The 13,096-nt window shown below is 40.2% G+C and overlaps 1 protein-coding gene across 1 annotated transcript in view; it reads left to right on the top strand.

Moving 5' to 3' along the window:
* The window catches only part of tacr1a (tachykinin receptor 1a), a 60,322-nt gene that overhangs the window by 12,150 nt on the left and 35,076 nt on the right, over positions 1-13,096 (top strand). The window contains exon 2 of the mRNA XM_061729763.1: positions 8,585-8,779. Coding sequence (XP_061585747.1) covers positions 8,585-8,779 — 195 coding nt within the window. The remainder of the gene's footprint in view (positions 1-8,584; positions 8,780-13,096) is intronic.

Raw genomic sequence — 13,096 nt, 5'->3', positions numbered from 1 at the left:
AGAAGTAGACCTGCAGCGCATCTTTCTTTATGTACTGTAACCAGCGGTTACAGAACCACTTATATAGCTGCCATTGGATCTCTTGTCTCGAGTAAAAGCAGATAGGATAAGGGGAAACATTTCTTGTTCGAGTCCAGGGGAAGAAATGACTGTGTCTTTTCTCTCCCTGTTAATTACAAACTGGTTAAATGTCAAAGAGCGACTCAGGCGCAGCTAAGAGATGCTTCAACTGCTTCTCAGTGGGACGTGTACTTGATTGCTTTTGAGTGTCACGATGGTTGCCAATGTAATAAATGAAGTAAGTGTTTGTCACAGAAGCAACTAATAGCTGATAATTCTAAAACTAATTTCACAGCAAGAGAGAAAAAAACTAACCATAAGAGAAAAATATTTTTCCTTTAACAAGCAAGAAAATTCATTTTTATGAGTAGGATCAAACTTGTGCTCTGTGCTATTTTTAACATTGGGATCCAGATCACTTCACCCCCTTCATTGGTAATCTCACTTTGCAGATGAGAAAAAATAAACAGCTTGACATCCGTCAGAGTAAGTGACACTTTTAGAAAGTCTTGAACTTCCTCAGAGCCATATAACATCCCAGTGAGTAAACACCACTATCAACACTTGACATTTCCTGTTGCAGGAAAAATCAACACAGATTTGTGTTTAAAAATAGAAACAAAACTGTGCCTAATTGGGGGCACGTTGCCAACAGGATGCTAATATTCAAAAATGAGACCTCTAACTTGAGAAACGCAGAACAATGAACCTCACACGATGGGTCTGTTTGTAGCTAAAGAATATTTTCTCTTAGTCGGAGGAAAATCTTTAACGCTCTTGTACTGCTAATGAATTACCCCGCCTCCATGGCCGCCTCCATGGCCGACTCCAGCGTGACGGACAGAAACACAGAATAAAGGAGTTTCAATTACTACGAATACAAAGCAAGGCTGACTTGGCTCAGGGCACAGCCCGTGTTGAGGGCAAATAGTTGTTTGTGCTCGACTAGAATTCAAATGATCAAATCCTCATCATCCTCCAAGGAGACACAAATGTATACAGTCAATTACATCAAGCAACAGCTGGAAGAATGAAATAAAATGAAATGGCTAATAAGGAGGAAGAAAATGTGAAATGGAAAGCTAGTTACTTTAGCTGTTGATTTTGTATTGGATGTGTTTTGTGTGTCAGGAAACCCACGTAGCGAGGGAGAGATGCTGCACTGCAGTCCACTTTGAAATAAACAGCTGCATTTGTATGCATATAGTTTTGCATAATTTCATGTATGATTTCTTGTATCATTTATTACGTGTAAATAGTTAACAAACAGGGTTTGGCCACTGCATCGAGTTTCAGGGTGAGACTTTAGACCAGGGGTGCTCAATACGTCGATCGCAAAGGTATTATTGGTAGATCGCGTGACATTAAAAAAATTGACGTCAACCTATCATCCATCCCGTCTTTTGATTGATATACAGGGCAGCCAATCAGATGACATCTGAATTTTGTCTGAGGTCATAGGTCGCTGCGCATGAGCAAACAACTGCGCTAAGTGCTAACTAACTAGCAAGCTTGTCAGCGAGTTACGGCCAGTTTTCAGCCTTTGGTTTTTTCTAGGGCTGAAACGATTCCTCGAATAATTTGAGTAATTCGATTACAAAAAATGATAGAGGAATTTTCTCTGCCTCGAGGAATCGTTTAATCTCTTTTTTTTTTTTTCGTTTAATTTCACCAGCTCAAATCCTCGTATTACGCCCGGACTACATTTAATGCGAGACAACGCACTGACGCTGCGCCATACATCCATGCGCTGCGCACGTTAAAGGGGGAAGAAAGAGGCGGCGGATATGTATGTTTTGTAACATTAATAATTAATAATGACTTGGATTTATATAGCGCCCAGAGTGCTTTACAGAAATCATTATTCATCCATACACATTCTCTCTGGTGGTGGTAAGCTACATTTGTAGCCACAGCTGCCCTGGGGCAGACTGACAGAAGCGTGGCTGCCATATCGCGCCTAACGGCCCCTCCGACCACCACCAACATTCATACACATTCAAACACATTCACGCGGGGCAAGGTGGGTAAGGTGTCTTGCCCAAGGACTCTACGACAGCAAACTGGGACAGAGCGGGATTCGAACCGCCGACCTTCCGATCATTGGACGACCCGCTCTACCACCTGAGCTACTGCCGCCCCTTTCATGCTCAGGCAGTCTGCAATGGCCCAGACGGGAGACACATGTAGTTCAGTGCTTAACTTTTATTTTTAATCCACGCTATATTCTTCTGGTCCGTTCTCCTATGTTCCCCCTCTAAAGCCAAAATTGTTCCGCGTTAAATCGACGCAGAGTCTACGCCGCTCTCCGGCGAGGGTGGAGAGCGCCGGTCCGGCTGGCGGTGCTGCGCTGCCGTGAGGCTCTGTTGCCACGGCTACGCCGTAGGGTACGCCGTAGCCTACGGCGTAGGGTACGCAGCGACGCGCACCATTCTGCGTTGTTGTAACGCGGAACCATAAATCAGCCTTTACCCGGTATATAAACCTCTGTTCCCACTACAGTTTTAACTAAAAGAAAAGGCAGAAAATGTCAGAAAAATAAAAACGTAATAAAGCTAACTGGGTAGTTTTCAATTTTAGGTCTGTAGTCATTCATGGATAAAAAAGCAGCACTGGTGTCTAATGTGCTCCAATACAGCAGGGCTCATCATTTTATTTTGAACACTGCCAAAACTCTAACTTAAAACTTAACTAGAACTTCAAATTTGCTTGACACAAATGAAAGTTCAATTGAAACACGTGGGAAAAACACCTAACCTTTTAAGTTATGTGTGTTATCAGGTGTAATGGCATTTTTAGGTTAGAAATAAGAACAAATAATAAAAAGAGCAATATAAAAAGTAGAAAAAGAGTATGTACAAGAGAGAAATGGATAAATAAAAAAATGGATAATATTTACAAAAAATGTAGAAATATTTTCAAAAATAGGTGAGGTATTAGTGGTTATTGCACTTATAAAGAGACAGGTTTATTGCACACGGTTGGCTACAGTTTCTTGTTATAGAGTCTGATTGCTGTGGGGATGAAGGACCTGCGGTAGCGTTCTTTCCTGCAGCGCGGGTGGAGCAGTCTTTGGCTGAAGGAGCTGCTGATGCTCCCACAGTGTCATGTAGGGGGTGAGAGGGTTGTCCATGATGGAGTTCAGCTTGACCAGCATCCTCCTCTCACCCACCTCCTCGGCAGAGTCCAGAGCACAACCAAGAACCGAGCCAGCCCTCCTGACCAGTCGGTTCAGTCTCTTCATGTCTCTCTCCGAGCTCCCGCAGCTCCAGCAGACCACTGCATAGAAGACATAGCAGACGCTACCACAGAGTCATAAAAAGTCCTTAAAGGGAAAGTTCGGTTTTTTACAACCTGGACCTTATTTATGACATTTTTTATGGTTGTATACTCACCCAGAAAAGTTTGGTGTTATTTGGAGTCCTTCGGAAGATATTAGGAGTTTTTTTGCGAGCCGCTTCTCCGTGTAATGGAGCGCATGAGGGCATAGACGGACGCAGACGATGCAGCGTCTAAATAACACATGATTGCCACGAAACTCGTTCATTTCTTTTATGAATCACTAGATCTGCTTCCAGGACCTGTTGTAACATTGTGGCGCGGTCTGTGTATTAAACAAATCCGTTTGTAAACAAGACCTCTGAACTCATGACGTCATCTCTGTGCGCGCATCGCAGACGCAGCTCCGTGTACAGAAACCTCACGCTACTGTTAGTTTACTGTTAGTTATTTGAAACATGTCTGAATATTTGTCAAATTCTGAGGTTGTGGACGACGACTTTGAATATGATGGACGTCCTTACCGTTTTGAGCCAGAGTATACGGCTGAAGAGCTCACTGAACGGAGGACAGAGTGTGCGCACAGAGATGACGTCATGAGTTCAGAGGTCTTGTTTACAAACGGATTTACTTATTACTACTTATTATTTACTTATTTACTTATAGAGCTCCCTGCACACGCCGAAGGACCTCAGTCTCCTCAGCAGGTGGAGTCGACTCTGGCCCTTCTTGTACAGGGGGTCGGTGTTATGAGACCAGTCCAGTTTATTATTGAGGTGAACACCCAGGTACTTATACTCCTCCACCGTCTCAATGTCCAGCCCCTGGATGTTCACCGGTGCAAGAGGCAGAGGGTTCCTGCCGAAGTCGATCACCACCTCCTTATCATGTCCAAGAGAAAGCGTGGTTATGTAACACACTACATGAAGATGATTGGGGTCTCCTGTGTTGGTCTGCTGGTTATTGATGAGACAGGGTGACCTTTTGTGTATATAAGAACAATAATCGCAGCAACTGTGGCACTCTATCATATTACTTACCACTCACCACAGAGACACAGGAATCATACATATTCACTCACACAAACCATGGACCCTCCCAGCTTCATTTGTCCCATCTCCATCCAAGTGTTGATGGGAATTTTACTTAACACTGCAGAATAACAACAACGATCCCTCGAGAGGCCAATGAACCAGAGGAAAGGAATACGTGATTGAATTACCACAGCTTACCGTCAAACACTATTTGAAAGAAAATGGAGGCATAGGCAACCCTTAAGGCAGGCAATTTCATCTGTCACCTTTGCTGCTTCTTTCCTAATCACTTACCTCTCAGGAAACCAGTGTACAAGCCTTATGGGGTTTATATCGAACAGCTGCATTGTCTTGAGATTTTTTATCCTATTTGAGGTTACATTAAGGTGTGTCTCTCCCACAAAATCCCGTTCTGCTGCCCATTCTGCTCGATTCATGATAGAGTACCTACTGAGTGCAATAAAATATGTCTCACAGGCACCCATTTGAAGTAAAAGGGTGTGATTGTGAAATGAAAGGAAGAGTTATGCAGGAGAGCAGAACTCTACCCACAAATAATAATCAGTAAATAAATAGATACACAATGAAGGATCCACAGAATTTAATGAACTTACTCACTCTTCTGCAAAAAACAGCCCTAATAAAGCCTATTATTCCTAAATCTAGCCAAATTTGGCTTATTATGAGCAAAAATATCTCATCCGATGGAGTAAGAAATATTTTTCTTGACTAGAACTTTTAAAACCAGAACCCCCCCCCCCCCCCCACCCCCCACCCCAAAAAAAAAAATAAAAAAAAATCACTGGGTCTGTATGTGTATATTTATGTATGTGTATGCATATGTATGCGTATATATATATGTATATATATTAAATATAGTAATAATGCACATATATATACCTTTGGTTTCTACCGTCATGGTATCAATCATTAATATGTGTGCAGACAAGGTAGAAAAAAAAAACAAAAAAACAGAAAAATAGTCTGATAACAGTCTTATATACTTCTTGAAACAAGGCTTTTTAACTTTCTAAGGAATTCGTTTTTGCAGTAAAGGTGCTTCGTTATTTAGCCACTGTTCTGTCAAAAAAAGTTTAAAAAAGGCTGTTTACTGCAATCACTTAGAGCTAAAACTATTTGAAGTCAACAGAGGATTTGAGAGGATTCAGATGTCACGAGGAGAGGGGCTCAGGGTTTATGTACATACACTCCCAACTTATTTTTTGGTTGATTTGCAGCTTTTGTTGCTCTGATGTCCAGCATGTGGTGAACCTGCACACGGTGCGTAAACAGCAGCAGGAGAGCTGGTTGTTTGACCTGCAGGAGTGCGATTGATTCGGACATAGACAGCTTTGTTGTGGCTCACCTGTAAAGAAAAAGCAGCACGGCTTCCATCACCATCTAAAGTGGGACCGACTGCAGCCAAGGCTTCGATCTCCAGATTTTAGCGGACCGCAGGGAGTATTTGATTTCAGAAGTCTCCTCTTGTGTTGGATAATGTTACAGCGAGCGCATCCATTCAGCAAATCCATTTGAGTTATTGTTGAGATTAAGCTTTTAATTAGACCTCTGTGGCTCACAGCAGGGATTTGACTGAAGTTTGCTGCAGTAAAAAAAGACCTTTTATCCCTTTTATCTCATAAACTGAAGAGGAGAGGTTGGAGTTTTAGGGACTGCAACCAAATGTTCTTTGAAACATGAAAAATATCATTATGACCAAACAATTCAATTTCAGTCTTATCTACCAAAAATGTGTTTTGTACACATACATTGCATCGTGACTTTATCGTAATTGTTTCTGTTGCCATGGCGCTTTTCAAGTCTCTACAGAATGCACTTGTTGTAGATAATGATTCTTTCTTGTTTTTTTGTTGCTCTTCTGGGGTGTATTTACATGTTTTTTAGAAGAACATTTTTTATCTCCGGGTCACAGAAGCTACCTCCTACCTGAATGGTGTGATGACTTTGTGCTCCCGTAGTGTTTATACTTCTATATCAGTATCTGAAAAAATGAACGTGGGACCTTGGGGCATGCAAGGATGAACCAGCCGTCTGAAGATTCGTGATTATTTGGTTGATATCCTTTGATTTTCCATCATGTCGTGCAATGAGGCCCTCTAATGCCAAAACATCTTTGTGCAGAATTTCCAAGCTGTCAACGACTACAGTCAGCATGAGGTATCCAAACTACTTTTTTTTTAATAAATATATATTTTTATCCTGATTTTTTCCTATTTTTAATCACCCGGTGCTCCTACCTAAGTGACAATCCTGGGCATTCTTATCCTCTACCAACCCCGGGAGGGCCCTGCACTGAGCTCAGGTCTCCTCCTTAACCTGAGGAGTGAGCAGGCCGCATCTTTTCACCAGACAGGGTGGGGTTTCTCTGGCCGGACGTAGGGCGTGGAAGGATCACGTTATTCCGGCCAGATCCTCCCCACCCCATCTGGCACCCGGCTGGCCAGAGGGGGCATGTATAGCCCAGGACTGCTGCATGTTTTTGTGAGGGTAGCTCACATTAGTTCCCCAAGGGAACACGCGGAGAACATGCAAACTCCACACAGAAAGGCCCTTTCCCCAACCCCACCCAGGGAGTGGGTGCCGAAGTCATAGGGGAACTAACACGCACTTCAGCGCCCACAGTGTCCCCAGCGAGAATGTGTCCCCGTATCCAAACTTCTGATTGCGAAGAAAATCATTGAAAACACAATGAATGAATAAATAAATACATAAAAGTCTATGCCATTATGATGACAATAACTGAATTAACACAGGAAACGGTTCCTCAATTTTACCGTCAGACCAAAACCAAAAGGTTCGTGTTGTGTTCTAACTTGTAATGATGGTTAGAACTGGTTACAACTATATTCTCTGTTTACGGGTGAAGAAATGATTTCCTCAAGTAAAAGGGTTTAATACAGTTTAATTACCCAGTGAGGCTCACTGATAATGAAACACTAGACTAGATCAAGACATTCATGCTCTGTTGGCCTATTTTATTAGGGAGATGATTATCAGAATGTGAAATTATTATTTCAACCCGGTCAACAATCATTTGTTCAGATTTCTTGAAATATGTTTCTGTTATTATAATACTTTATAAGAAGGAAGGGTCATAAATATCACTGTGTGCAAGTTGTGTTTCTGTGTTTGAGTTACCTGCAGGAAATCTGTTTTAAAGATTTATAACACAAATGTTTTATTTTTCACACTTTGTGTACATGAATACGCTGTGGTTCCACACTGAGACGTGTTTTCCATCAGCGCAGCTTTATATACTTCTTCTATTTGTCTGTAAATGAGTGTTGATATAAATTTTGCTGCAGTCAACATTTGTAGTTTAAATCTTTTTATATTCATATTTCTGAGATGCATGAACACTATCAAGTGCAGCTGTTTGTCCTGTAGGTACTTTATTGTTATCAAATGTGATCTAATGCAGTAAAGGTAAAACTTATAATGCCAATAGTATCATCTTAGATAATGATCAATGATCAAGATTGTGGTTTCAACAACATTGTTATACTATCAATATTAGTTATTATTAATGGCAAGATATTTACACTAGGCCTGTGTTGAAAAAATCGATTTTCCGATTCTAAATCGATTCTCATATTCATTCCTAAAAATCGATTCTTATGTCTAAAGATTGATTTTTTTTTTGATTTTTTTTTCATCATTACATTTTCGCCCGGTGAACTTTAATCCCAGTAGTGGGACACAGTTTGTCATGACACTTCTGAAAAATGCCAGGTGCTTCATTGCAATATGTGTGCGTGGTGACAGAATAAATTAGACAAGCTAAAATGATTTGTTTACTGCATGAACTGTTGCAATTTCTTTCTTTTTTTTGCACTTTAAATGGATATTGAAAGGCCTGTTTGAGTTATGTATTCCTTAGTTATTTCACAATAATTATTGTGAAATTATTATTTTACTAGTTATTTTACAGTCATATAATTCAGGCAGCAGTTCAAAAAATATTTTAAATAACACTAAGCCAAATCAATATTGAATCATGATAATCGATTATGAATATTAAGAATCGGAATCAAATCGATTCTTGACATTTGAATCGATACCCAGCCCTAATTTACACCATCTTCTTCTAATACCACAATGATTAACTGTGCAGTTTCCAGGTGGGGCCTTATTTTAGAAGAAATGGATCAAGTTTCACTGCATGATTTGCTGTGTTTTGGTGTGCGCAGGTACATGGCCATCATTCACCCTCTGCAGCAGCGCATGTCGTCCACAGAGACCAAGGTGGTGGTGGCGGTGATCTGGGTCCTGGCTCTGCTCCTGGCCTTCCCTCAGTACTACTACTCCAACACAGACCAGTTCCCCGACCGGGTGGTGTGCTACATCGACTGGCCTATCTACACTGTGTTTGACTTCAAAAGATTGTGAGTTTCTCTGTGTACAAAATATTCAAATATTTCATTGTTAATGACTTCTCCGACTCCACTGAGTGCAGGAGGATGTTATTTACATCCAGTGGAGGTGTGTGTAAGGAGTGAAAGACTGGAGGCGTATTGTGCTAATGCTACAACTGATTTTTAAAAATTTTTTCCTCTGAAAAAATGCACTGAGTTGGTCTGAATGAAATAATGGTTAATGAAGACAGAAGTTTTACTGCTCCATTTACTTCACATTTATAATTCTACTTCTCTTCTGTAGCTTCCAGAGTTGATGTTAAGAAAGTGATTCACAGTTAAAAAATACCCATCAGTCACGTGGAAACAGGTCTATAAACACTTCATAATCAGGAAAAATATATTTTAGGCTAACTCAGGCCCAACTGGCTCCATTCACATCTTCCAGGTGCCAGTTCTTTAAAAAACGGTTTCCTCTCAAAGTTGTCGTGAACACTTTGCTAAGCTTTTCACGCTCATTCAGCTTGATACATGTATTTGGGGAGATCTCTTGTCATCCATTCGTTCAAACCTGGTGTTTGACAACAAGATAGAAGGTACAATGTCAATAGAAGCTGTACGACATACTCAAGACTGATGCAGTGTGTGTTTAAAAGGAAAAAAACAAATGTTTTATGGAGCTGTTGATTAGCACTTTTATAAAAAAAAAACAAGTGTTCATTCTTTAAATAAAAGATATTGGTTTAATCTGCTAAATAGACACCTGATGTTTTGATTAAGACATACTGGATGGTGCTGCTTTGTAGAATAACTCCAGTCTTTCCTGACATTTTGGAAAGGGAGATTAAGAAAAATGCTCTTTTTTTTAAAACAAAAAGCTGTGGTTGTAATTTGGTTTTTACCAACATCCTTTTCACTCCAGCCCCACTTTTTCAACCTCGAACCGCTAAATTCTGTCCCATTTCAAAAGGTTTCAAAAGCCTTAAAAGATTTTCCAAATGTGCACAACATAAAAATAATCGTAAATTTAACAATTTTATTTACATATAGTGTGAATTCTCTGCTTTATGACATGAAGAGCAGGCAACAATAAAATATTTCATGTGCACAGCTGCAGTGTAAAAGAACATGGCTCTCAAAAGGAAAAGTGTCAACTTTACTGTCTCGATCTAAACACAAACCCCTAAGGAAGACACATGACCTCTTAAACACCATTGCACTGTAATATACAGTATGTGTGTGCTTTAATCTGCAGCTAAAGTTTAGAGTTTTAAAGTTTTAAAGTTTAGCGTGGTCTGAATCTGAATTGCTGTTCTCTAAAAATCACACATTTCACAGTCCAGGTATCCTCCTGTTTGTTCGCTTAAACCTGATACAAGTAAGTTTTGAGTGCTATTGGTGTCATGAACACCAGGAGACATGTATCTCCCCCTGCAGGCTAATGTTGGCATCTCCACGGACACAAAGAACACCGAGCAGCAGACGCCACCTCGGCAGTCGGCAGATTTAATTGATGCTCTTTAGCTCTAATTACAACCAGATCCCATCAGTAGGAAAAGACACAGCTAATCACATTAGCGCATCTGTTTTGGAGATGGGACCTGAGGAGGAAAACGTCAACTTTATCTCAGTGTTTACCTTTGTATTAAGCACTTTTTGTTTTAATAAAAATGAGCAGAAGCTGAATATTGGTAGCGACATGTCTCTATAGTGATACACTCACAGTCACTGGCATTTTGGGCACTGTGCATGTTCGATGTCTACATTACCTATCAGCAGTATGCCGTTGCTTAATCTTTTAGTTCTTAACAAATTTGGCATACCATGCATTGCAGTAAATGACTTTGGCTGGCTTTAAAAAGGCTTAAAAAAGTATTTTAGTTTGACTGGATCAATGGAGAATTCCTGGAAGTGACTCTCACTTGCTCAAGTTTTACATGTATGAAAAGAAAGAGAGCAGTGTGTCCTTATACGAAGCCTGAGAGCCTGACATGCTGTGGTCTATTCATGAGATACTGTAGCCTTACGAGCAGTGGAAAAAATGATCCACCATAATCGCCTGCTTGGTTGGCAAGCTGTGGAGGGGTGAGAGGGGTGAGAGGGAGTAGAGGTACGTCAAGGCCCAGGTTGCTCACTGGGGTGTCTTCTTTTCAGTACTCGAACCGTAGGACTGGGACTAAAACTGAACTGAAAACTGAAAACAGAACCAGCTCATGAAGTGGTTGGATGGATGGATCCATCCATCACTGATCCTGAGGGAGACTTGGGGTACAGTAAAAAAAAAACATATAAAAAACTACAAATACAAGATCAAATGAAAACAGATACAGAACTGTCTCAGAAAATTAATTAAAAATTAAAGTTAATTAAAACAGCTTAAGATTAAGATTCCCAGAATATTCTAATTTTTTGAGATAGGATATTGGAGTTTTCTTAAGCTGTAAGCCATGATCAGCAATATTAAAATAATAAAAGGCTTGCAATATTTCAGTTGATTTGTAATGAATCCAGAATGTATGACATTTTTGTTTTTGTAATTGCATTACAGAAAATCACAATATTCTAATTTTCTGAGACAGTCCTGTATATAAATTGCAAATGCATATTCAGGAATAAAATACAATAAGGTGAAATAAAGTGACATCATGTAAAAAAGTAAGTTGACACAAGGAAGTTAAGTAAAATGGCTTAGGCACTTGAAGTGACACCTAAAGTGTCAAATAGAGAGACAAAATGAAGTGATGAATTACAAATTTAATGAGGCTTGTTATCATTGTTTAAGGGAGCAAATGAGCAGGGTTAGGGTTAGGGTTCTGTCGTGGCAGAGCCGCTGAAATAAGAGCAGCATGAAACACTAAGATGTGTCTGGTACCCTTCTGAGTCACTCTCATTAGTGCCGCTTGTTTGAAAAGTCACATTCATTAGTAAACCGTGGTCTCCGTGCCAAACGTTATGCTTTCCACTAAAATAGAACAGACTTTTTATGAAACCACACCAAATGACTCGAATAAAGCGGTATGAAAAGATGAAATATTTATTTTTGAACAGGTCCACAGGTCTGTTGTTTTTGTACTTTTCCCTACTTGAAAATGTCTTTCTTTGAAAAAGTAGAGAAGAGCTTACAAATTGCAGGAACATCACACTGAATTAGACAAACCCAATTCACAGACTAATGAGGAACACAATTAAAGCGCACACTCCGAGGAAATGGCAGATCCAACACAACTTGTCCTTGGAGATTTCCGTAGCCTTGCGCAGCATGGAGCATGGATCCTGTCATAAGTGACAGTAAAGCAGCATGCTAAAAACCTCTGTGACCTACAAATTACCTTTGCTTCTGCTGGCAGAAAAGAAAATTAAGTACGACTTCCCTTCCTCACAACACATGCACTCATTAACACTGCACAGTTCTACAAACTTGATGTAATGAAAATAAACCGTGAAGGATACATCTTCATCTGATAATGAACAGAGAGCATCCTCATTCACCTGTTGGCACAGGCTACATATTTATTTAGGATATTTACGTGAATTACAGTACATGCACATTCGCGCAGACACACGCACCAAAGGCCAAGAAATAAAACCCTTTAAGTATGCTAGCCTACCCGAGGCAGAGGAAAAGCAGCAGAGCCCAAAATTGAAACAATAACAATGACTGCTTATGATTTGCCGGCGTGTCTCGGGCCTCTGGGGAGGGAGATTTCATTAGTTCTGCTTTTATGACAGCGAGGTAACATGGCACAGCTTCACTCCCCTGAAACCTCATTCATCAGCGGGAGCTGAGTGTCTGGGTGGGCCCTCTTATGACGTGGCTTCTGTCAGGAAGTCGGTTTTTCTAAAGAAATCTTTAGTTGAAAATGGCCAATTGGAAACGATGAAAATATCTGATCCCAAGAATCAGACGTGAACCAGCGTGTAAACAGACGCCCATATTCAAATGCATTTAAAGGTTATATGAGAATTGTATTAACACGATCAGAAACTAATTAAAATAACTGCACTTTGGGGGAAAATCTTACTCAGGGACAAATACAGGCCCACAGATGTATTCATTCATTATACATACTTTTCCCTGTCGAGAAATGCTGAGATCTGGAGCACAACTGAGATTATGTTGGCTAAGAGGCAGGAAAAATCCTCAACAGGTCGCCAGAGCAACAATAAATAGAGAAAAACAACAATAGCAATTAAGAAAATCTGACAGATAGTCTATCTCGGCTATATTCACAGAATTCTCAGACAAAATATATGAAAAAAAAAAAAGGAACACACCACGACAAGTTTCATCGGGTGCTGGGTCAATTTGTGGTTGAATTTAAATAACCCGTTGAACTTACATGTAAT

The sequence above is a fragment of the Cololabis saira genome, chromosome 9 (assembly GCF_033807715.1).
Source record: "Cololabis saira isolate AMF1-May2022 chromosome 9, fColSai1.1, whole genome shotgun sequence".
In the NCBI taxonomy this organism is placed as follows: domain Eukaryota; kingdom Metazoa; phylum Chordata; class Actinopteri; order Beloniformes; family Belonidae; genus Cololabis; species Cololabis saira.
This window is presented reverse-complemented; position numbering and strand designations above follow the sequence as displayed.